Source organism: Colossoma macropomum, unplaced genomic scaffold (genome assembly GCF_904425465.1).
Source record: "Colossoma macropomum unplaced genomic scaffold, Colossoma_macropomum, whole genome shotgun sequence".
Taxonomy (NCBI): Eukaryota; Metazoa; Chordata; class Actinopteri; order Characiformes; family Serrasalmidae; genus Colossoma; species Colossoma macropomum.
The window spans coordinates 28,213,410-28,240,323 of NW_023494807.1; the positions used below are offsets into that span (position 1 = coordinate 28,213,410).

General features: G+C 38.8%; 2 protein-coding genes across 3 annotated transcripts; one reads left to right on the forward strand and one right to left on the reverse strand.

Annotated features, from left to right (window-relative positions):
- Positions 1–1,668: 1,668 nt before the first annotated feature.
- On the forward strand, positions 1,669–7,603 carry dusp28 (dual specificity phosphatase 28). The gene is made up of 2 exons (XM_036556754.1): positions 1,669–2,215; positions 4,056–7,603. The coding sequence occupies exons 1-2, from the start codon at positions 1,871–1,873 to the stop codon at positions 4,179–4,181; spliced, it is 471 nt and encodes a 156-aa protein (XP_036412647.1). The 5' UTR covers positions 1,669–1,870; the 3' UTR covers positions 4,182–7,603.
- LOC118797409 (vitamin K-dependent protein C-like) lies at positions 4,968–22,936 on the reverse strand. Of its 2 annotated transcripts, XM_036556752.1 has the most exons (9): positions 22,778–22,936; positions 19,874–19,922; positions 19,454–19,537; positions 18,389–18,546; positions 17,897–17,921; positions 14,787–14,927; positions 13,612–13,733; positions 10,143–10,260; positions 4,968–8,584 (listed from the first exon to the last, which is right to left on the reverse strand). In XM_036556752.1, exons 3-9 carry the CDS (start codon positions 19,524–19,526, stop codon positions 8,025–8,027), a joined length of 1,197 nt encoding a protein of 398 aa, XP_036412645.1. In that variant the 5' UTR covers positions 19,527–19,537; positions 19,874–19,922; positions 22,778–22,936; the 3' UTR covers positions 4,968–8,024. The 2 variants fall into 2 exon arrangements, with proteins under 2 accessions (XP_036412645.1, XP_036412644.1); XM_036556751.1 differs by lacking the exon at positions 22,778–22,936 and having other exon boundaries at positions 19,874–20,811.
- Positions 22,937–26,914: the final 3,978 nt, after the last annotated feature.

A 26,914-nucleotide genomic window follows, 5' to 3' on the forward strand; every position in this document is an offset into this window, starting at 1 on the left:
ACTTACTGTTTATTTGTTGATCCAACATGTCCGAAAAAATAAAACATAAAATGTGGCCTGTGCAAAAGTAATGGGACACTTTAAATTTAATGTTTTTTTTTTTCGACATGTTAAATCAACAAATAAACAGTAATTGTGCAGTATATTTTGAAAAAACTGCCATATTTAAGTGTGTTCTCTGTTGAGGATGTGCTAACCTATTTTCACGTGGAAAATCAACACAACGCAACTTGTTCAGAGATATTCAAACTTTTGCGTACGACTGTACATGTAAAGTGTAGAAATTGACAAAATCGATCTGTATCAGCCTTACAGAGAAATATAGCATTTACTTCTGTAGGGTTAGAAATGTAGTGAAATGTCATTTCAGTATAGTAAACCAGTGTATAGTAACCTCTTCACTCCTCCACCTCCTTACCAGTCTAGAAGAAATGTTACAAGTTCAACACCAAACTTCATCCCTTTACTTGCCAAGAGCTGTCCCCACTGGTGGAAAGCAGTGCCAACGTCTACTCTTGTTTTGTCTTTTATTTATGTTATTTATTTATTTTTTTTTCACAGCCGATTGTGGTTTCCTGACAGATGCGTTTACTGTTCCTTTCATTGGCTACCTGTCCTTAAACGATCCAAGCAAAATTTATGAGGAGCCTGGCCGCTTCCTATTTCCTCCGTTATATCAAAAACAGAACTGCAAAACTGCAGAGGGTGCCCGCGAGTGAGTCGTCAATGGGAGTGAATGGAGCTAAATGGCTAAAAACAAAAGGTTAAAATAGTTTCTAATCACTCGCCCAGACTTTTTTTTTTTATTTTAGAAAGTAGAAGGATGTATTTCATATATATAAAAAAGCAAAGAAAACTTAACTATATATTTCCTTTTTTCTACAGCAGACAGGTTTTGGGCAGCAGAATACTGGCATTACTGCTAATGAGTGCTGATCGTTTGGCGAGCGGAGCAGCTCATTGGCTGTTCGCGCTCACTGACGTCATTAGGTTCCATTTTAAACTCCTATAACTCGAGTTTAAAAGCTCTTAAAAATATAACAGCAGCGTTTAAATGTTTTATGCTGTTTAGTGTTCAGGAAATGTATCTTTTTCCATTAAAAATGTTTAAGCATTTATAAACTATTATTTTGCTCAAATGCTCCATCTTAACCTATTCATTTGGACTCGCTCGGGAGCGCCCTCTAGTGTTTGAGGAACCCAGAAGACGTTTCAGAGTGGTAATTCTCCTCTCTACAAGTTCTCTGGTTAGAATATGCCCTCAGGGCAGTGCTAGTTCTTCATCCTTTCATGTTGGACTGACGGCAGACTCGACGCTACAGTGACTTTGAGGTGAAGTGGTATTATGAGACAGGGCGGGGCAGGGCCAGCAGGTTAGCATGCAAACTTCAGTAGATATCTCTGCAACAAAGTACGTAGACGTCTTTGACGTGACATCAAAACTGTTATTTCTTCACTCTCTGTCGACAACTTTAGTTATTTTTGTATTGTTTTAAACTAAAAATCTTACAAATTGCACCTTTAATCGATAGAAAAGTAGTCATTAGTGGCAGCTACATCTGTCTGGGCCCATATGATCCTATTTACGCCACTGTGTGGAGGGAGTGGAGTAGCATTAGGACCTGGAGGAAGCCTCTGGCTTCTGCTGTAAATATAGCAGCACTCAGTGGAATCAGACTGACCTCTGCATTGCCATTCTCATGCCAGCTTGCGCAAACTAGAAACGGACAGTTGTAATAGTGTTTGTTAGAGTGTCCAGATGTAGAGCTGAGCCTGAGCTGGGGGTGCTGTGTGTATGTGAGTAATGTGTGTAAGTCATGTGTGAGTTAAACCGGCTGTAGTTTCTCTGCTGCTCTCCAAACTGTTCTCAATGCTTCAGCTGTGTAAGGTTACAGACGCGCTGCTGATCAGCAACGCTCGCTCAGCCTGCAACGACCAGCTCATCCAGCAGGAGGCAGTAACGCTCTGCATCAACGTGTCCAAGCAGCAGCCTTTTCCCTCCACCAGAGTCGGCACTTTCCGCGTGGCCGTCTATGATGACCCCAACGAGGACCTCTATAAGTACTTTGACCGCTGTGCTGACGCCATCCACGCCGAAGCTGACCGAGGCGGCCGGACAGTGGTTTACTGCAAGAATGGCCGCAGCCGCTCAGCCACAATCTGTGTGGCCTTCCTGATGAAGCACCAAGGCCTCACTTTAGCAGATGCATTCGAGGTAACGTTAATGCCTTTAGCTACTGCTTCTCACTTTGTGCTCACTGACACAAAATGTTACAGTACATCACAGTAAATTATCGATTACTACTGCATTACTTACACAATGTTTTACTGCATCATTTTAACAGTAAATAACAGTCAAATAGCAGCTGTCACCTGAACCGATACGGCAGAAAGGTAATATCACAATACTTCAAGAAATGTTCACAATACACAATATGTCAGTGCATATGTCACTGCAGTGACACTGATGTGTTTAAAAACTCCAGCAGCACTGCTGTGTCTGATCCACTCAAACCAGCACAACACACACTAACACACCACCACCACGTCAGTGTTACTGCAGTGCTGAGAATGATCCACCGCCCAAATAGTACCTGCTCTGTGAGGGTCCATGGGGGTCCTGACCACTGAAGAACAGGGTAAAAGAGGGCTAACAAAGTATGCAGAGAAACAGATGGACTACAGTCTGTAACTGTAGAACTACAAAGTGCACCTATGTAGTAAGTGGAGCTGATAAAATGGACAATGAGCGTAGAAACAAGGAGGTGGTCATAATGTTATGCCTGATCGGTGTATATTTTTAATACATTGGAAAAGACATAGTAGTGTCACATTTAATAAATAATATGGAAAACAAAAAGTACGCTCACACTGATTTGCATTCAACATTTCAAACACAACAGTGAGTGCGTTTACATGCACTTAATCCGATAACTGCAGAAAATCAGATTTTGTCAGTAATCCGATTAACGTGTTTACATGCACTTGAGTAATCAGATAATGGGGATACTTCAGGTCTACATGAGTCAGACAGTAATCAGATTTCTGCTTCACCACCGGCCAGTAAACTCACAGAAGAAGACGTGACATGAACATAATATAAAACTCATGCCGCAACTTTTTTAAAAAAACATTGCGCCACTTTACCTGAAACTATGAACATATGTCATCTAGAAGATGAAGAATATTTAAATCCTTCATTTCGTCAAGCATGTGTTTGGTTTCAGTGCTGCTCCAAAGGTGTATTGCTGCATCTCGCAGTGACACTGCTCGCTTATTTCCGGTACTGCAGTCTGTTTTCGCACGTGCGCAGACTGAGAAATCAAAAGATAGTTTACATACACTGAGAAATCTGATTACTGAGCTAAAATCCAGCTCTCTTTATCAGATTTCTAGACCTTACTCAGATATAAGAAATCCGAGTATGCTGTTTACATGCATGTATGGTTCTATATAGCACCAAAAAGGGTTCTTCTATTGTTATGCTGTCAGGCTTGTTACAACCGGTTTGGGTGCTATATAGAACCATCTACAGCACGTTCTCCATCAGTCTGAAGAATGTTTTTACAATGCAAAGAACTTTTTAATCATGCAAAGAGTTCTTTGAGTGTTCATGGTTCTATATAGAAGCATTTTCTTTACTAAAGGACCATCATTTTCAAGTGTGTAATTTACACAATTAATTACGATTGTTTTTATTGCAAAAAAATTAAATGAGTTTTTTCTTTGCACACAAAGAGACTGTACAGACAGCCAGAGAAGCGGGAAGGCGAGATGGAAAATCTTCATAGAACCTATGTTTGTATATAACACCAAAAAGTGTCATAGAACCCTTTTGGTACTACACAGAACCCCTTTATGCCTACCAATTAGTATTAAAATGTGAAATGCATGTTCAGTAAATTTGACAGTACATTGTATATAAATATACATCTTTTCTGTAACATACATGCTAAAATGCAGCTGCACATTGTAATATGCAGTGACACTTTTTGTGTTAATGTAATGCTGCGCTTCATGTTACCTTTCTAAAGTCATCTCACTTGTTCCCCCAGGTCGTGAAAAGTGCCCGGTCAGTGGTGGAGCCCAACCCAGGCTTTTGGGCTCAGCTGGAGCGATACGAGCAGGAGCTGCAGGTCAGGAGGTCAGCAAGCAGTGGCTCGAACATCTCTCCAACTTGACCTCACCAAGGACCTCAAACAGTGTTTACATTAAGTATATAAATTGTTGCCCTTAGGTAGGTTTATGTGGGAGCTTAAACTCGTAACCCTTTAAACTACCAGCTTATCATTCTGTCCAATTAATCTTACCTACTATAAATTATCAACTGCTACAAAACTAATATGTAGTTATAAGAGTGAAGTCTGGACCCACATATGCACTCATGCTTTTTACACTGAAAAAAGAAATGCATGAATTCAAATGTGTACATCATTTTCTCATAAAATATTACAGCATGTTTTTGTATTTCTTTTGACCTACTTTCTATAATAAGTGTGTTGATGTAGTCTGTTTTATTCATGTGGAAAAGAGGTTCACATTTGAATCAAGAAAAAATTCAATGCAACACTTTACAGTATAAAGATCTGTACTACATAACTCATATGGTAGTTTCATATTAGTCTTAAGATTAATAGCTGAATAATAAGGGTTAAATACAACGGCTATATTGCAGATTGTATCCTTTAAGTAAGACTCTTCACCTTGGACACCTCAGACTGTCACCTCCTCACTGTTTAACTGTGTAACTTAAATACTGCCTTAAATAGTGGCGCTCAGGTTCTCTGCTATTGGATTGTGCAAGAAGCCTGTAACTTGTTATGCATAATGAACCTACAAATGCTAAGTTAGGTGGATTTATTTGTCACTAATAGAGTTTTTTTTTTTTTACACTTTTCAGAACACAACAGACACACAAACATCTGCAGTTTTCTCTACAACAACTTTTTTCACACAAAGGTCATACATCATAGAAAAGAATTTATTTTATTATTTTTTCACATTTGTCCCATCAACCACAAAGCACTATAAGCAGTCTTAAATCGTGGTGCTGCTCAGTTCTCAAGGAATCTCTCCAGTACTTGTATCCATGCTCAGGAACTTCCATTATCCTTAGAAGTCAGTGATTGCTGTTGTTGTTCGCTTGTAGCTCCTAGAAACTAATAGACATTGTATGGAAAGTGCAGATTGTAAACTTTCAGTCCATATCACAGTTGTATTTGTTGGTCGAAGAGGAAACATTTTATCATGATTTGAATTTAATGAAGAGTTACTGTCGTGTGTACAGTTTCATGTTAAGGACAGAAAATTCATCTATTTTTATTGACACTGAATCAAACTTAAACATGTCATTTGAATTTAAACCCATCAATACAGAACAGAAGCTGAATATCAAAGCATTAATTAAAGCTGCAATATGTAAGCTTTGGGAATTTGGAGACCTCTCTGGTGGAAATGTGTAATTGCATGCAATGTGCAGAAGAACATTTTGTAATGTGGGTTGTGTTTTGAAGCCCTTCAATGAGTGGATGAATCTGATGATTTCAAGTGAGAGAATTCAAAGAGAGCTCAGGCAGACCTCGGTGCAAAAACGTGTATTCTGATATGAGTGAATAGATTGTTTGCAAATGATGCTGCATCACTGTGTTGCTGTGGTGCAAACCACAGATGGAGGGCAGGAAGTGATTTTCCACACAGGAAGCTGTCAAAAGCTCTCAAAATGCCTATAGTTTGTGTCGTTTATGGCCGTTCAAGTCAATCTAACAGAGAAAAGACAATGAGCTTTTATCGATTACCAGAAGTTGATGTTCATGAGGGAGATGAAAGTAAAAATGGCTTGCCTGCGGCTGTGAGGAGCGGAGTATTGTATTTCATCTGTGATTGTTTATTGGTGATGGGTTTAAAATAATAACTACAAGCAACACTGCTAACATTCAAGTCAGGGTTAGGAGTTATACAAAAAACAGGCGAATGTTAAAAACATATCCTGCCATGCCAGCTTCTTGTTTGAATTTTCCCGTTCCACCTTAAATGGTGCTGCAGTGACAGTGCTTATAACAGGTCTTATAATAATAAATGCTGCACCATTTGAATAACAGCTTCAAAATCATTGTGATGGTGCACTGATTTATAATAGGGAGAATCGTGTCTCTGTCATTGCCAAAGTCAAAGCCTGCTATAGTGCTATGTAACTTTGGAGGAGCACGAATCCTCTCGCAAGAACTGCGTAACGCTTTACGGCACCATATCACACATGAACAGCTATGGGTATTCAGCTAGCTACAAGAAGAAGCTAGCTCGCTATCCCCAGCATGGATGTCACGACAGAGGCTTTGTCATTTTTCTGGATGCTAAAAAGTCATTTAACCTCAGTCCCGTTTCAGGCTATCACACAAAGGAAATAAATTAAAAATTGGTGCTTTCCTCCGAGCACGTTCAGCTGTCCAATGACGTTGCGTGAGCGGCAGTTCGAAAAGATGCGGTGGCTGGTTTCACGGGTCACGGAGGAAGCCTGTGTTAGTCTTCGCCTTCCTAGCATTAGTAATACTATTGGGGAAGTCGTAACTAGCGGGTTGAATTGGAAACGACTAAATTGGGGAGAAAATTGGGTAAAAATCCCCAAAAAATTATAAAAAAAGGAATGAGGAAGCCAACTTCAGCCTTGTAAAGTTGTATCTCTCCATACTCCATGTATGCTTTTGTTTGTTGTCTCATTGTCTGAAGGTAGATGCTTATATCTACTGCCTCAATAGCAGGCAAGTCTATCAATTCAGTTCAAAAATCGCTCCTCTTCTGAGCGTAAAGATCGCAACAAATGCTGTGCTTTTTTAGACAATATTACAAGAGAACGATATAAACGGTATAATTGGTATGATTTGCTGTTTATATCTTTCTCTCGTAATATCATCAAAACTAGCACAGGATGGGCTCTGTACACCTCCATCTCGTCCATTCTGCTATTTACTTTCTGCCCTCCATCTGGATTTCGCTCTTCTTCAGAATCATGTGACTGCAAACAACCAGTTATCTATTATTGTCATCATATCTTCATCAGTGTAATTATATATAATATTATATTATATTATATTATAATAAGATTTTGCATTTGAGACCTAAACATAGAGCCTGTGTGTGTGATGTTAATATGCATCTGAAAAACCCCCGAACCCGACACTTCCACTTTTTAAAATGACTCGCAGCAGCACACGTTCACCATGTTGTAGCCTGACTCAGTAATGTTCCTCCTTTCAGTCTTATATAATATTTTACATAGTGCAGCTTTAGGTAATTACATTTAAGTAGTATTGCCAAAACAATAATAATATTGCTTGACTTCTAAGGGTTGATTGTAAAAAAGGGCTGAAAGATTCACTTTAATAACAATCATTTCAAATCCAAATGTCTTTCATATGGTTAGTGACAATGATTAGTTTTTAACAAATCATATTTCAAAGCTTTTTATTGATCACGTAACAGTGCGAGGCGTGATGCTTGAAATGCAGATTCAAAAAAATGAATGTACTATAGCCTAATAATATTGTTGTATCCAACATTATTATTGTTATCTGGATTAATAAATAAAGAGCGTTTATTACATGCTGAATTAATGTGTTCTGAACTAGTGGTTTTCCATTCTTTGAAATGCAGAATAATGAAATACATGACGCTTTTAAGCTCATGTTTTAAGAGCAAATACTGATGATAGGACATTTGTCATCAAAATAGGTTTTATGAAATTGTCACAGTTAACAGTACATATGGTCCATATGTATTTTGATATGATATTTGATTTTTGTTGGATTACATAAACCCTTTGATTCATCAAAACACCCACAGAAATACTCATCTGGAACTGTGATTGGTCAGGATGATCACCGTACACAATAAAAAATACTGTGATTGGTCGGCTCATTTGCATACTGCAGCAACCAGTTATATCAGTATTGCACTGGCCAGTGATGCATTAATGATTAATCGTTGATATATTGTGCAGCCCTCTCCTGTTACCACAAGGTGACAATGGATCAAGGACTCGTTGCTTCCTGCCGGACGCTGTCTATCCACTCCAGATAATTGGAGACTTTGGTGTAGATGCCCAGTTTGTCTGTGCGCCCGCATCCCTCGCCCCACGACACGATGCCTATGAGGAACCACGTGTTGTGGTACTGGGTCATCATGGGGCCGCCGCTGTCTCCCTCGCAGGCGTCTGTGACCTTCCCTATTGTCCCGGCGCACAGCATGTTCTGGGTCAGGGTGTTGACCATGTGGTGGGCGCATTCTGCATGCTCCACCAGGGGGATGTGGATGAAGCCGAGAGCCTTGCTGTACTCGGACACCGTCTCGTTTTGTTTGCCCCATCCAGTCACTACTGTTTGGGTTCCGTTGAGGTGGAGCACGCGCTCGGCCAGGCTGCGGCTCGGGAGGCACGCTGGCAAGATGTAAGTGCTGAATTTCACCGGAGAGGCCAAGCGCAGCAGGGCTATATCGTTGTCCACCGTCACAGAGTTGTACTTTGGATGGGAGATGACTTTGGACACAGGGATAGTAACTTCACTGTCTTCCTTTTTAAATCGCAAATAGTCACCTGAAGGAAGAGGAATCTTTATATGATAAGCTTAGAGTGTCAAACTTTTTCCATACCTTGTGGGTGTGGCTTAAACCAGAAGTAAGTCTCAGGTATTGGAAGTAGGTGTCAGTGTTAGGATAACATGAATACAGAATTGAATTTAAACAGCCAATCACTTGTCTAGATTTTGGAACGGTCACCTAAAGGGGTAGAAAGTCAGGAGCATCAAAGTCTGATCTTGGAGGACCACAGCCTTGCACAGATTAGTGCTTTCCCTCTTCTTATGGTGCGTTTGAAAAGTCCTTGTAAACAGGTCTGTGTGCAGACATTTTGGGTGACAAGAACTGTTTTTGAGATGCGTTGCTGCCATCAAGTTCTAAATGAGTTAATGTTTTTCATGAAATGGTAAAATGTCTCACTTTCAGCATCTGATATGTGTTCTATGTTCTATTGTGAATAAAATATGGGTCTTTGAGATTTGCAAATCATTGCATTCTGTTTTTAGTTACATTCATTTACGTTTTACACAGCGTCCCAACTTTTTTGGAGTTGGGGTTGTATTAATCCTACCTGTAATGAACAGATGGGCCCTATCAGCAAGCTACCAACAATATTTTTGCCATTAGTGATATCAATGGTCCATCTCAGTAGCAGATGTGTACTGTTCACAGGATACACTATATGGACAAAAGTATTGGGACACCTACACATTACATCTACAGGAACATTTATGACATCCCATTCTAAATCAATAGGCATTAATATGGAGTTGGTCCCCCTTTGCAGCTATAACAGCTTCTACAAGATTTTGGAGAGTCTGTGGGAGTTTTGTCCGTTCATCCAGAAGAGCATTTGTAAGGTCAGACACTGATGTTGGAGGTCCTGGCTCACAGTCTCTGTTCTAGTTCATCCCAAGTGTGTTTGATGGGGTTGAGGTCAGGGCTCTGTGAGGGTCAGTCAAGTTCTTCCACACCAAACTCACCCAGCCAGGCCTTTATGGTTGAGTCATGCTATTTTTTCTGTTACCACCACTAGAATAATGCAATGTGATGTATTGTTACCGCCAAGCTAGGACTGTTCAGCCTACTCTGATGAGGGCAGAGTACTGTCTATTCCAATTACAAAGAATATAGTGTTAACATCCAGAAAAGATTATTTTTGTAAAGATATTTTGGGAATTTACTTACATGTTACTGGGAAATAATTAAGCAATAGAACACAGGACAGAAAATGGAGGCGGGGTGGGGTGTAATAATACTGAAATAATACTGTCAAATAATGATAGAATTTGTGAAAACCAAGGAATTTCACTGAATATGTAAAATACAATTACTTTTTATTGTATTTTTGTATTTATTCATTTATGTATTATTATTTTTTCCTACCTATAGGTCCCCATCCCAATACTCAGTGTCGGCCATCTCGTGCCCTTTGTATTTTGCGCAACAACAAAAATGTCTTATGCTTAAACATAGCTGAAATAAAACATTGTCGTTCAGCTTGATGCTGCTAGCATGAAGTGAAATATACCTCAACCTTAAAAACACTTCAGATGTAGAAGGAAAGGTGGACAAACCTAGTCTGACGCTGAAGCGCGAGTTTTTCTCCAGACAGTGGGCAGCAGTGAGGATCCAGCTTTCATCGATCAAGACGCCCCCACAGTGAAAAGCTCCCCTGGCATTCAGTATGAGAACCTAGAAAACATACATAGATCATACTGAGATTATCCTTCAGGAAGTCCTTTAAGGCAGACACGCCACACAAAAACTAAAAAAAAAAAAAAAGATCTATTGTTACTGTTATAAACATGTCTACTCCCCTTTAACAGTCATGATGCAGTAGTCTCTAGGGAGAGCTTAACCGGTCTGAATACTGGAAAACACTGCTCAGATGGCACATCTTGAATTTGGGAGTTTTGAAAAACTACAAGCATTTGGGATGGATTATTGGGGGAAAGCTTTAGATTTTTTTGTGTCTGGCTCACTAGCTATTGGGCTAATGCAGAGTGAAATCTGATAACTAAAGTTACTGCTACGAGCGCAGTTAGATATGGTCCGGTAATGACTCATATGCTTCAAACCTTTAAAGCAGCAGAGAAGTTCACGGGGTCGCATATTAAATGGCATAAATTATCTCCAATCTGGTTCAACAACAATCTTCTAACAGGGAACAAACCGTTTATTCAAAACTCATGGGCAGAAAAAAGGTATAAGGGTTCTTGAAGACATCAATGGCAGCAATTCTCTGAGATCTTTTGAGGAACTGGTTTCACATTATGGGATACCCAAACATTCTTTGTTCTTTTATTTTAGACTCGGATCCGCATTGAAGTCGCATAATGTTAAATGGGGCTCAGACTTGAAAGACCACCGAATAATTAGTTGGATCACAGAGGCTCCCAAAAGAATAGTATCTTTTATTTACGCCAAGTTTATGTCACATGTATCTGTAAATGTCTCTGGACAAACGGAGTGGGATAGAGTTATGCAACAGAGAGGAAGGCAGATAAACTGGGAAATGGGAAATGGCTTGGGCTAGTGTTTTTAGAGCATCACATAATCCCAATCATCAATTCATTCATTTGAAAATATGCCACAGGGCTTATTTAACACCCAGGGTAAGACATTTGATGGGTTTAAGCCCTTATCCCTTTTGTAATTTCTGTCCACATGGGACTCTGGGGACTTTTATGCATATTATGTGGGACTGCACAAAGGTTTATGCTTTTCGGGAGGAGGTTATTGATTCCATCTCTTCTCTGATCAGGACAAACTTACCCATGGTCCCTGAACTTCATTTACTGAATGATAACTCTAAGTTCCCCATTACGGAAAGTTCCCGGAAGATATGGCTGGCTGGCTGGACGGCAGCGAAAATAGTCATTGTCCAGCATTGGCTACCCCCTCATAGCCTGTCTATACGTCATTGGCTCCATACCTTACTGGATATTCTATATCTGGAACTGTCATCTGCAAGAATTGGCAGTGCTGGCCCTGGAACTCTTAACACATGGATACACAGAATTTCTAAAGTCAGGACCATTGTGCTTGCTTAACTATATACTGTGTTTAGGTTGTGAATGATGTAATTCTCCTGTGTCCTATGTTTTGTTTTTTTTCCCACCTTTTGTAAGTCCCATGTGTGTGTGGGTCGGGGCTGGAATGGGGGTGTTGTTCTTTAAATGGAAAAATAATAAAAAAATGAATCACAAAAAAAAAATGTTACTGCTACGAAACTGAATATCATCTATCGTCGCTGTCTAAAAAACAAACAAAAAAAAACCACGTATCTCCATTTTTGTCAGTTTTTTTCTTCATCATGTGAGCATAGCAGCTGTCCTTTCCAATGAATTACAATTTCATGATGCATGGAATAAAAAATCACGTGGAATAAAACTTACATTAACTTACATTAAAAGTTAAGACAAGGCTGCCAGACCCACGGGGGCGAGCGGGCATTTGACCCACCACTTTTCAAAGTACTTTCAAAGTACCCACCGCTTTCAGATTGAGTTCTGGACACATCATAAAGAAATTTCTCATGCGTGGAGAGCAATGAGGCAGGATGTAAGTGCGAGCAAACTTTAATGAACAAAAAAAAAAACTAGTAGAAACATGGAGTACAATGTCAAATCACAAACTGCAAAGCTTTAAACCGAGAAACACATTGAATAAACTTTTGAAATTCGAATAGGCAAACCGATCATAAAGAGGCAGCTGTCAAGAAAAACGTATTATTATTGCTTTGTGTTTTGACATGCATAGATGTTAAGTAGATTTTCTACTGATATTTTTGTATTTTCATGGTCAGAAATGTGACGGTAACAGAGTGATTGCATTCCTGCAAAATTTCTGACCAATAAACAGACAAATGTGACCGACCACGGAAGCACCAATGGCACCACATCAGCCAGTGCCACCAGACAGACCGATCACAAGCGTGATTCAGGAGCCCCCGACTCCCTCTTACAAATTGTGGTGGCTCCCATGTCCATCTATTCTCGTTCTCTTCCCCGTGAAGATCATAGCACCTTCCAAGTAAATATCCACGGCCTAGCTTGTCCCCAGCTAGCCCAGCAGATATCTTGCAAATGTTAACTAATGCATTTCCTTGTTTCTACACTCATTGTCCATTTTATCAGCTCCCCTTACTATATAGGTGCACTTTGTAGTTCTACAGTTACAGACTGTAGTCCATCTGTTTCTCTGCATACTTTGTTAGCCCCCTTTTACCCTGTTCTTCAGTGGTCAGGACCCCATGGACCCTCACAGAGCAGGTACTATTTTGGTGGTGGATCATTCTCAGCACTGCAGTAACACTGACGTGGTGGTGGTGTCTTAGTGTGTGTTGCGCTGGTCTTAGTGGATCAGACACAGCAGTGCTGCTGGAGTTTTTAAACACTGTGTCCACTCCCTGTCCACTCTATTAGACACTCCTACCTTGTCAGTCCACCTTGTAGATGTGAAGTCAGAGACGATAGCTCATCTGCTGCTGCACAGTTTGTGTTGGTCATCCTCTAGTCCTACATCAGTGGTCACAGGACGCTGCCCACAGGACGCTGTTGTCTGGATATTTTTGGTTGGTGGACTATTCTCAGTCCAGCAGTGACACTGAGGTGTTTAAAAACTCCAGCAGCACTGCTGTGTCTGATCCGCTCAGACCAGCGCAACACACACTAAGACACCACCACCACCACGTCAGTGTTACTGCAGTGCTGAGAATCATCCACCACCCAAACAGTACCTGCTCTGTGAGGGTCCATGGGGGTCCTGACCACTGAAGAACAGGGTAAAAGATCCTGGAGGGCCGGTTTCCAGCACAGTTTGGTGATTTATCTGCTCAAATACATCTGATTACACTCATCTGTTAATGGCCAGGTTTACTGGGTATGTTTCAGTAGGGAAACTAAACTCTGCCGGACACCGGCCCTCCAGGATCAGAGTTGTGCTCCCCTGCTGTAGGTGATTTACGGCAGTGTCATTTTTGGAAATCAGTTTCAAGATCACCACTATTTTAGAATGTGTTCTTACTGGAGACTTAAATACCTGCCAGGGACTCTCTCCTCTTCTGCCAACTTCACCACCAACAAGCCATGGCTGTAAAATTGGTCTGGGCTTAGTACTGTAAGTCGACTTGGCTATCAAAATCTGTCCACATGAATCTTGATCTGGAAATCAGAGACATGCACACAGACAATGATTATTTCAGTACAGACTTCTGTTAGCACAAAATAGAAATTAAAGCAGTGGTTTGGGGAAAAAAATCACATTTTCACATCTTTTCCCCAAATGTAGTCGAAAAGTCAAGACGTTTGGTGCAGTGGTGAACAGTTACTATCAGAGCTAGGCCTTCAGTTTGAGCCATAAATGTCAAAACACTAAAACGCTTCTACATATATACTAATTTCTATTCTAATCGTATTTCCACAAGCAATTCATGTTTTTCAGCCACTGCACTTAAAAAGATGGTTCTTCAAGTGTCTTTAGTAAAGACAGTGGTTGAACCATGAGCACTCAAGGAGCCATTTGAACCATTTTTATATGGCACCAAAAAGGGTTCTGCTATTGCTACAATGTCAAGCTTGTAACAATAGAAGAACCCTTTTTTAGTGCTATATAGAACCCTTTTCATATACAACATGTTCTCCGTCCATCTGAAGAACCATTTCACCATGCAGAGAACCATTTAATCATGAAATGGTCTTTTGACAGTTCATGGTTCTATGTAGAACCATTGTCTTTGCCAAAGAACCCCTGAAGAACCACCTTTTTAAGAGTGTAAGTTAAACACAGACATTTGAAACTTGTATAAGATATTCTATTTGTTTTATTTGAAGATTATAACTGACATATTAGCAAATATACATGGGCTTGGGTTAAACATGGGGGGGGGGCAAAAAAATTGAATTGACATTCTAATCTCATAAAAGATGTTTAATTTGGAGGGAGAACATTGAAGTAAGAGCAGGAATAATGGTGAATTATTAATGATTGATTTTATTTTTGTTATACACTTTTGTGATAAAGTACATAATGTGATCGCTTTGCAGTGCTGTAGTCTATAAATCTCTGAGCAGTTCAAAAGGTTAATTGATTATTATAAAGCCTAAATATTTTTATTAAAACACTACCTCTGTGTGGTGAGAGCGACACAGAACGTCTCGCTTTTCATTTCGGTGCTCATGTTAACAGGTCAGAACTATTACATTACATGTCCTTACTTTTGGGAAAGCACTCCTTGGAGTTTTCTTGGAGTTGGTATCCTTGGACGCAGCTGCAGAAACGTCCAGTTTTGCCTTTCCTGTCATGGCACTCATGGTCACAGTGACCGTTGTTCTCTGAGCAGTTGAGAGATGTGGTTTCTAAGGGCCAGGCCATAGAGGACCATCAGTCCTACCATCGCTATAATACACTCTGACCCAACACTCAGCAAAAATACTGACAACCTACAGTCTAAATCAACATTTCATTCTTCATAATCAGAATTTCAAGACTTTCTTTACGCATCTTCGTCTGGAAATGTGAAACATGCATGCAAGTCATGATGATACGTGGTGTAGTTTATTATATATATCTAATACATACTTTTACATACATTCTGTGGCCATTTTGTTGCCAAAACAATATAAAACAAAATGTTCCAACTTTATGAATCAACTTCATTATTTTTTTGTATACACCGATCAGGCATAACATTATGACCACCTCCTTGTTCCTACGCTCGTTGTCCATTTTATCAGCTACACTTACTATATAGGTGCACTTTGTAGTTCTACAGTTACAGACTGTAGTCCATCTGTTTCTCTGCATACTTTGTTAGCCCCCTTTTACCCTGTTCTTCAGTGGTCAGGACCCCCATGGACCCTCACAGAGCAGGTACTATTTTGGTGGTGGATCATTCTCAGCACTGCAGTGACACTGACGTGGTGGTGGTGTCTTAGTGTGTGTTGTGCTGGTCTGAGTGGATCAGACACAGCAGTGCTGCTGGAGTTTTTAAACACCTCAGTGTCACTGCTGGACTGAGAATAGTCCACCAACCAAAAATATCCAGACAACAGCGTCCTGTGGGCAGCGTCCTGTGACCACTGATGTAGGACTAGAGGATGACCAACACAAACTGTGCAGCAGCAGATGAGCTATCGTCTCTGACTTCACATCTACAAGGTGGACTGACAAGGTAGGAGTGTCTAATAGAGTGGACAGGGAGTGGACACAGTGTTTAAAAACTCCAGCAGCACTGCTGTGTCTGATCCACTCGTACCAACACAACGCACACTAACACACCACCACCATGTCATTGTTACTGCAGTGCTGAGAATGATCCACCACCCAAATAGTACCTGCTCTGTGAGGGTCTATGGGGGTCCTGACCACTGAAGAACAGGGTAAAAGGGGGCTAACAAAGTATGCAGAGAAACAGATGGACTACAGTCTGTAACTGTAGAACTACAAAGTGCACCTATATAGTAAGTGGAGCTGATAAAATGGACAATGAGCGTAGAAACAAGGAGGTGGTCATAATGTTATGCCTGATCGGTGTATATGTGCTTATTCTGAAATTGATGTCTGCAATACATTCCAAAAAAGTTGGCAATTTAAGACGACAAATGTTGTGAAACAGGTGATGCATTCATGCTTGGGTATAAAAGGAGCATCCAAGAAAGGCCTAGTCCTTTCTAAGCAAGGATATCATGGCATGATGATAATTGGAATACTGTGACAAACCGTTGTCAGTAAATACTGTTCATCTCTGCATCCACAAATGCGAGTTAAGGCTGTAGCATGTGCAGCAGGAGTCATATGTCAGCAACATCCAGAAACACTGCCAACTTCTCTTGATTCAAGTTTATCTGAAATAGACTGTTGCATACTGATTGTCAGCCTTTCAATAGTTTCTGAAAATAACGGATGTTGAGTTCTCCAGGCCAAAGAAGAAAAGGACCGTCCAGATTCTCACCAGCCTGACAAAGTTCAAAAGCCAATGTCTGTCATGGTATTGGTGGGGGGTAGGGGGTGTATTAGGCTGTGTTCAGACTGCAGGCAGGTTGGATTTGTTTCTCAGATCAGATCTTTTGAGATGACTGTCTGCACTGTTATTTGCAAGATCAGATCAGATTTGTGTGTCCACACATCACATGTGGTTTTCAAACACGGATGCAGGAGGTGAGTCATCTCACCCTCCAAACTCTTCAGATTTCTTTTCGTAAGCATGAATCTTTGGCGCTCTTCTCAAATCCCAGCACTTCATCACTCTGGATTTGACATCGTCGTTGTTTGTTGTGTTGCGAGTGACGCAAAAGACGCTTTGAAATCCGATTTGAGCGTCCAGAGCGTCCAGACTGAGATGTATCTGTAAAAATCCACTTTTCCACATTTCGCTTTGAAATTCGTATTTCAAACCACTTCCAAATTTGGTTTGGATCCGATTTGCTGTTCAGAGTGGATACAATCTTGATATGCCAAAAATCAGATTTGGGCCAGCAGTCTGAACATAGCCTTAGTGTGCACCTTCCACATCTGTGAAGGCACCATTAACACCGAAAGATATACACACACTTTGGAGCATCTTATGCTGCCTTCTAGATAATGTCCTTTTCCAGGGCCTCCATGCTTTTTTCAGCATGACAGTGCCAAGCTACATTCAGCACGTGTTACAACAGCATAGCCATGTAATCCAATATGACTGATGGCTGTGCAGCTGAAGTCTTTTATAACAGAAGATGTTCCACAAATTCTACTTTCAAAACTGGATCAACTGGTGTTTTCAGTCCCCATATCGTTTTATTAAGTGTTGTTAACAGGAAAGACGATGTAACGCTGTCGGGAACGTGCTCCTGTCCCAACTGATTTGGAAAGTGTTGCCGGCATCAAATTTGCAATGAGCATAAATTTACCGCCACTTTTTATAAAAATAATATAAATAAATAAATGAATAAATAAAAACATTAATGTATAGAAAACTTTCAAGTTCTTCAAAGTTACTATTAGAAATACAAGGGCTCCTTACAATAGCAATGCCATGTAGAGTACGAGCTGTACATTGTGCTTTTGGTTTGGGGGGAGTGAAAATGAATTAATACTTCATTAATTGTAATCAGGAACAAATGTAATAAATGCTAAGGTGAAAAATAAAACAATAATTAAACATATATAGGGGAAAGAAAAGAATTTAATCTACTAAATCGGCCATAAAATAAATACATAATACATAAAATATTTCAAAAACGGTAAGTCATCAACAATGTAATCGCAAGATGTTTTTCTGTCAACATCATGATTCACACAAACAAAAAACATTTGTAGGGTCCCTTGCACCAAAAGTCACACTCACCTGCATACCGCACCCAGAACTCCAACTACAGGAGAAAAGAGTTAGTAGATTACATTTACATGTACATTCACTGTCCATTGTGTGGTTAATCTGGTAATCTGCCAAAACCTTTGACAGTATTTGAACAATAACAAACCATGCATATCCTTTAAAAGTTTCCAAAAATCTTTGCTGGGAAAAGATAAAGTTAAAGATAAAGGTAAAGATACAGATAAAGCCTTTAAAAAGACTTTATTAAAAAGTATAAAAACACTGTGGTAAAATCTGTTTCTTACAGTAGAAGAGCAATAGAAATTAACATATTTATTATTATCGTTAATGCCCTGCGATGGACTGGCGACCTGTCCAGGGTGTATCCTGCCTTCCGCCCAATGACAGCTGGGATAGGCTCCAGCACCCCACCGCGACCCAGAAGGATAAGCGGATTAGATGATGTATGTATGTATGTATTATTATCGTTAATAATTATTAATAAAATAAATAACGACAGACCGTGTGCTCTCTGCTCTTAAAGATCTCTCTGGCCTCCTCAAAATTACAGTCCTCTTCCATACACTCTCGCTCTAGTGACGCTGGCTTGATTTCCTCCAGGAAGCTGTTGGCTCTTTTGGAACGAAGCAGCATGTGAGCCTTTGGGCTGCTGTAGAAGACTAATACATAAAGGACAGGCCAATAAAAAACCAAGAATTTTAATTAAAGCTCTTAACAGACAACAATCGTGCCTCTGACTAATTACGTTTGGGGTGAGTGGTAAATTAATATAAGTTTTGTTTTTGGTTGGGTGGGGTGGGGGGTGGGGGGGGGTGGGGGGGTGGGGGGGGGGCTCCCTGAGGGGTGGGCTTGGGGGGGTTGGGCCATTGAGGATTGGGTCATTGGGGCTGAGACACCACAAGTCTCAAGGTTGCCCAAATACCTGGGACAGTCCACCACAGATGTAAACATTAGATGAGTAAATAGCCCTTTAATACAAACAAAGGCTAAATAAATACAAATAAATACGTTTGTTGTTGTCATTCAAATGGGATATTGTGGATGGTGTGATGGTCTTAACGTTTAGCCTTCCATAACTTAGTTTGAAAGAAAAAGCCTTCACGTTGTACAAAATCACAAAGTATTTGCACATGAATAAGGCTAATTTTGTTCATTTTCAAAACAGGAAATAAACAGCATTTTCAGTTTTGCTCAGAGTGTGTACAAAATTACTGTGTACATCAACATTAAATGTTGTTTTGTTATATTTTCTTTCATTCTTAATGTATTTTTTGCTTCAGAGGCCCCCAAAGTCTCTTGGTCATAGGGCCATGATCCGTGTTTGTATAATACTTTTTAAACTATAAAGGCCTCAGTAATTCTGTTTACATGTAGCCCATCAAAGCTGTACTCAAATACACAAGGCTTTCACAAGTGATTTGGGAATGTTCACAATTTCCCAGCAAATAGATCAATACTTTCCCTGATTTTTTTAGGTGCTCAACAATTCTCAGTAACACAGTTAATTTCAGTTAGAATATGTATTTATATTTTATTTAATTAGATTTTTAAAATGTGAGATCATACCTGACATGCTGAGAGCTGTAGCAGCCCAGAAGAAAATCAGCACAACAAAGCAGAGGAAATGTCTCCTCGCCATGGTTACACACACTGTGGATATAACAGGACCCAAATTCTTGTTATATTATGACACAATACTTAGCAAAACTCTTAGGACGCCAAGAAAATGGTTTAAACCTATTTATCGCAACTGTAAGTGTGTTTTTTGCCAGTGAACACTATATAGCATTGGAAAAAAATAATAAAAATGCACAATACTCATCTATATTTTGTTAATTATAATCAATAATAATATTTATTCTATGTAACTGTAATCCAAAACACAAAGCACAGTTTCGCATGGCACAACATGAATGCACTGTTCTGGAATCATGTCTATATCTCTGCACTGTCCAGTTTTACAGTGTAAAAGCAGAAGTCTCCTACCAGATTAGCAGATCTGACCAATCCAGTCTGGTTCCTCCTCAGATGAGAACTGTATGGAGAGAGACAGGCATCAGACAGGCTTTGTTTTGTCCTAAATCCCCAATGGTCAACAATGCATGAGTAACCGTTAACAGTGAAACCAAACTGCAGTCCAAATCACACGTGTGTGTGTATGTGGGTTGGGAAGGAGGCAGCACTGAATAAAAGATTCCCAAGCCTTTCTTTATTTTTGGATACACTGTTATATTTTCCGAGCGAGCATGTGAGCTCATTCAGAGTGCAGTCTGGATCTGCAAGCACTTTTTATTGATTTGTTTCATCAGAGCAGTGATAAAACCCAGCAGACGTGTCACTCAGTAGCGTAGGCAGAAATACGTTCTTGGACATCCGACAAAGTGGGTAGGCCACCTTGATAAATACAAATTATAAACATGCTATGCCCTGCAATGTCTGTAAACACATTAACCAGAATGCAGGATTCATATAAAGACAACTGACACTGCAACACCCTTCACTTTAAAGCATGTGAAGTAGCTCATCTGTCTGATTTTAACTCTATTATGTTGTCTTCATTATGCAGAGGTTGTGACTTTTGCAAGCACCACAAGGCACAACTTCTGCATAATGAAGACAAGATAACTGAGTTAAAATCAGACAGCTGAGATGTACAAATGAAAGGAAAACAACCCAGCACACCTTGAAAACCTTAATCATTAAACTTAATCATCCTAGGCTAAAGCCTACTGCCACAGCGGGCATGAAAAATGTTATGGACCATTCATGTCTTACCTTTGATGACTCAATGCATTGAAGAAAATGTTTGCTTTGACACTTTGACCAATCTCATTTTAGTTTTTGTGGTAAAAGAGAATTGTAATCATCAAATTTACAGAAAACTGACAGCAACGTCTTTAAAAAATTGTTTTTGGCTTTGGAAATGTGTAGAAAATTTCATACTCCACTCTACTGGGGACAGGATCCCACAGATACATATTTTGACTGTGCCTGGACCTTCATATTTAAACACTGGTGTGCTGATAACGAACTGAAGGCTTAAGGCAATGGCAGAAGGCAAAAGTAGCTAAGCAGTGATTGAAGGGTGAATTTGGCAGAGAGCATAATGATTGGATTGGCTATAACACAATGGTAGCATGTGAAGACAAAATAAAAATTCAGTATCTTAAAAATGCAGGTTAATAAATATTCTGTCCATATTTGGGTGGGCTTGTGATCAATATGGGTCCTTTTTCCTTAGTTAGACCACATTTCCATTTCAATTAAATTCAACAGCAGCTCTGAGAAATCATGGCATTAACAGAGAACAGCAGGCTAAACCTCTGAAATGCGTAGCATCTTATTGACCTCATGAACTCACATTTAGCAGGATAAAAATGCTCCACAAGGGGGAGCTCAAGTATTAATGCTTTTTAAAGCTGCAGTCACGCAGGAGGTGAGTAACACTTGCTAGATAGAGAGAAAACCATTCACTTGAATAATAAAGGGCGTGGAAACACTTCTAGCAGTGGTTTATTTCATTTTGAGCTGGGTTTATCTTGGCGATTGTTAATTTTGGAAACATGAGCCAAAGAAAACAAGAGGGCAAGCTGTGACATCGTCATTCTGAAAACAAACTAAATGTGAACATAATGGCCAATCAAATACATATCGCTGCTGTCGGAAAAAAAACCTTGCATCTCCATTTTTTCCTGTTTCAGTTTTTAATGAAATTTTAAAATGCCTGTTGCTCTTTACGTTGTGTGTAAATTTCATGAAGAATGGACCAAAAGAAACGGCCCAAAACGACATGGAAAAAAGTCTGGTTCCATTGACTTACATGAAAAGTAAAGTATGTTTTTATCTTCTCCTGTGAAGTTACCATTTTGGAGATACAAGGTTTCCTTCTGGCAACAGCAATATGGTCAAATCTAAAATGAGCGTTCGCAAATTTCACAGACAGTTTTGTGATTTGCCAATTTCCTTTGCTGTATCTGTACCATCACACTCTGGTAGGAACACATCTAAATTTGAGCATAAACGTTTAATGACCTGAAAAAATGCCTGATTTGCAGTTAAATAACCAGAACTATTATCAATATCGTCCAGTAATACCACTAGTAAGAATAAAAATAGAAAATAACAATAATACTAATCATTTATGCACTTGGCAAACCAGTACAAAACTCGATGTATTTATCTTACATGCACATAAACTAATATACCACCTTCCATTTCAAGTCATGTTACACTGCCCTTTTGTGTTATACTGCTGACTCTGCACACAAAACAAACACTACAAAACACAAGTGCAGAAGCATCTCACACACTGCGATAGTGCAGCGTTTAAATGTGTTACTTTAAGAAAACAGTGTCTCACTACAGTCACCTCATTCTACCCTCTTAAAAAAGAAGTCATTTAGTTTTTTCACATTTTATTTTTTCCAGTCGTTGTAATGTTACCACTAAAAGGGTGGGTCAGTAGCGTGAGCAGCGCACTCACTGACCTCAAACTCCGCCTCTGAGCACAGCCAATTGGCTCAGGAGCCTCTAAATGTGTTAATTTTATTGGCTTCTTTCCGAAACATCTGCACGGAGTCGGGCATGTTTCCTGTAAATGATATGTAAATGAGGTGCAGGTAGGCAGGGCCTTGATTTCACGCACCCAAGCTGATTCATCATTTATGTTCAAATCTCTGCTTGTTTCTATGTCCTACAGAAGTTTCATGAACCACACATAGATTAGTTCAAACGTCATTAAAGGCAGTTCAATCTACACTCCTTTTTACACAACTTCACTCGCAGTAGCAAAAACGTAAAAACCTAGTTGACGAGCATTCGCTGTTTAATGAACTAAACATTCTTTCCAAAACCACAAAACCACATCACATCAGGAACGTCCATACTTGCCTGATTGTTTTTTCCGCTGCAGTGAAGAAGATTCAAGTACCAAATTTACTTAAAAAATAAAGAAAGAGCAGGAATGTTGGATGTGGTGTTTAAATTGTGTTAATGACTAACTAATATCTGTTTACTGACAGTCCACAGTCTGCAACAACACCCCCCCTACCCCCCCGAGCCACCCACTCACACTCTCCGGTCAGCCAAAATAAGCCTACAGTACAAACCTTTATAAACAGCTGAGGCTTACTGAGTACTACACTCTTAAAAAAGACAATTCTCTGAAGGTTCTTTAGTAAAGAAAATGGTTCTGTATAGAACCAAGAACTCTCAAAAAACAATTTGCATGCAAAGGTTTCTTTGCATTATAAAAATGGTTCTTCAGATTGATGGAGAAAGTGCTCTAAATGGTTCTATACAGCACCAAAAAGAGTTCTTCTATTGTAACAAGCTTGTATCGTAACAATAACAGAACTCTTTTTGGTGCTATGATGGAACGCTTTTCGAAAAGGTTCTATATAGAATCATCTACCACACACTCTCCCTCAAACTGAAGAAGTCATCATCAAAGGGTTCTTTGAGTGTTCACGGTTCTACATAGAACCATTTTCTTTACTAAAGAAGCCTTGAAGAGCTGTTGCTTTTAAGAGTGCATGCTATGCAGTTTTCTACTCAACAGCTGTTTGTAATTCATTGTTATAGCTATATCCAACAGCTGGCCTGATGCAATAAGCTGTTTAATTTAAGTAGAGGATGGTCCCTAAAACACAGCTACGTTTTAGGGCTAAGCTATAGGGTCATTTCAGTCATAATCATGATTTCCTTGACAGTTTTTGATTTTTCACACTAAAGAGTTAAAAATAATTATTCTGTAGAGTTGACACTTCTACAGAATAATACAGTCTGCATTGGGCTGAGGTACGATACAGTTTCTCTGTGGTGTTTTTTCCCCATAAGTACACACATTTTCTGTAATTCTACTACCTCTACAGTTTCTGCTGCTGCTACTACAACTAATAATAATAATACAATAGGTGCAATACTGGGTAAACTCTTTTTCATATTCAAGCATACTGGTTAAAATTGTGGAGGACTCTTATTGTGATAACTGTCGTGTTTCTGCCTGAAAAGGTGAAATTATTCACTATGCTATGCAGTAATCACTGTTGTTGGCAAAGGAAAGAATGTAAATCTGCCTTCATGGTGCACACTTAAAGAAGATGGTTCTTCAAGGGTTCTTTAGTAAAGGCAGTGTTTCTATGTAGAACCATGAGTTTTATATAGAACAATTTTGTATAGAATTTTATATAGAAGAATTTCATGCTTAAATGGTTCTTTGCATAGTGAACCAGTTCTTTCAGCTTGGTGGAGAATATATATGGTTATATATAGAATGTTTTTTAAAATGGTTCTATATAGCACCAGGTTCTGCTATTGTATCAATGTCAAGCTTGTAACAATAGAAAAACTCTTTTTGGTGCTACATAGAGCTATTTTCAAAAAGATTCTGTACAGAACCATATATAGTTCCATATAGCACCAAAAAGGGTTCTTCTATTGTTAGGATGCCAAGCTTGTCATGATAGAAGAACCCTTTTTGGTGCTATATAGAACCATTTTCAAAAACATTCTATACAGAACCATATATGGTTTCAAATAGCACTAAAAGGAGTTCTTCTGTTGTTACACTGTCAAGCTTCTAACAATAGAAGAACACATTTTGGTGCTATTTGGTGCGATATACAACACATTCTCCATCAGTCTGAAGAACCATTGCACCATGGTTCTAAATAGAACAATTGCCTTTACTAAAGAACTCTTAACATTATTTTTTATATTTGTTTGATACATCGTGTGGCGATTAATTTCACTTTTCTGACATGCTGTATCTACTGCTGTCATAAATGAGTCTACAAAGACTAAAGTCTATAGCTAAAGTTTTAGTTAGCTATTCGTCTAAATTAGCATAATAGCTAAGCTGCATTTCTTTGTACTGTCTGTTGTTTACACTCTTAGAATGATTCAATGAAGGCATCGTATACAAGGTGCAAAACTGTGAAGCTGTCATTTTTACACAAGATAAATCTGCGTTGTAGATCATGAACCATTAACATGGTCTGAAAACTGCCTAGCAACTACATCTAAAGAAAGAACTTAACTAAATTAGTGCAATTTCAAAATGACATGCTGACATTACTCACCTTTGGAATATAATTACTTATCTACAGTTTTATAACAGCTTTATTAAGTTTAAAATCATGGCTTTTTAGAATAAAAGGATTCTAAGCTCTGACATCACTAAGATATAAATAATGAAAGAAAGCAGAAAAGTTATTCAACCATCATAAATCTTGTAAAAACCATATTAATGTCTTCTCCACTTAGTAATGCTTCAGTAGTGCAGTGAACAGGAACACTGTATGTTGGTTTGTACTTGGGCCGTGTATGTTTTGCTGTGAACGCCAACTAGTGGATCACATTGATTTATCAGTCTACTCAGGCTCTAGCAGGAACTTCAGTGTTTGTAAAGAAGCCATTAATAGAGGTCCTGTTTAGAATGCTTGTGCTGACTCTAAAATACTTAATAAACATGCACTGATGTTTTTTTTTAAGATTTTTGAAGTAATTTTATTATTTAGTGGGTATTTAGTGGGTACTTTTTAAGTATTTAAAAAGTATTCTCCTAAAAATATAAAAAGGAACTCTATTCTGAATACTGCCTTTACAAAATGTAACATGGACTGAATACAGGTACTTAATTGGTGTATTCTGAATACATATTCCCAATAGTTGTATTCTGATACATCCCAATACTGTGTGTTGACCTGTTGAAAGCATCCTAGAGTCAGTTAACAGTCTGAAAATGTACTATGTCAATTTAGAGTTTACTACAGAGCTAGTTAAACATCTATGACACAGCAAAAGATACAGCAATTTCACAGCAAAGGAATTAGTCTAGAAATTGGTCTGTTATATCTATTTGGTCTCCTTTGTCTACACAGAAAGTCTATGGCATAGTGGATAACTTTACCTCTTTCAGGCAGGAACTCCACTGCTGTCACAATAAAAGTCCCCTATAATTCTACTGCTTAAATGATCATCTACTTAATTTACTTGAGTTATTTAAATGAGTGGTCTTCTCATTATTATTATTATTATTATTATTATTATTATTATATTATTATTATTATTATTCATGTCTTACTATAGAACATAAATGTCTGTATTCACTGACTAAAATGTCTGGCTAAATAATCTGATTGGCTGGTAAAGAGTTGGCCATCCAATGCAAGGCTTTATATTTGCAATCTGGATTAAAATATGACTGTACTGTAGACTTATAATATTGTCATCACTTTGTTATTGTTATTCAGATTAATAAAAACAGGGTGTTTATTACACACATTTTCCATTCTTTGAAATGCTGAAAAATTAAATATATGCTGTCTAATGAAGTACATGCTTAAAGCCATGTTTTACAATGAACCAAACAAAAGGGCATTTGTCATCAAAATAAGTTTTTATGAAGCTGTCAAGATTAACAGTACATATTATGTGGTACATTTGGTAAAGAGTTTAAAGTTTGTGAACTTGTTTCAATGAAAAGAACAGACAGTTTGGAAATGAGTGATTTCAGCAGTTTGCTTATTATGTCTCAGGGTGGCACTCATGGGGTCTATTTCTGATGCTATTAAAACCTGAATGGTGGACACACATCAAATGCTAGCTCTGCTTTTTCATATTTATATTCTAAGGTTGCACAATATGGATCAAATACAAGTGCAGTGGCTTTGCTGCAGTTGGGTCATTCTCATGAACTTATGAAATTGGACATACAAGCTAAATAGATTAGAAAAATTGGTGCTTTTAAAAGTTATTTTCTGAAATAAATGTGTTGCTCTTTGTGCCTATTTTGTTGAATATGTAAATATTTGTAGCTGTATCTAAAAGTTCATATATACTGTCTACAGTATTTTCTCCCAAGATCTCATGACCACAACCAACTTGTCTGGGTGAATTGAAGTGTAACTTATATACAAATACACAATTTGTTAAAGCAACATTTAAAAATTCACACGCTCAGCAAAAACACTCAAGCATGGCTACAAGGTAAGGTTGCCTCTCCTGCTCTAGAGTTTTTTTTTA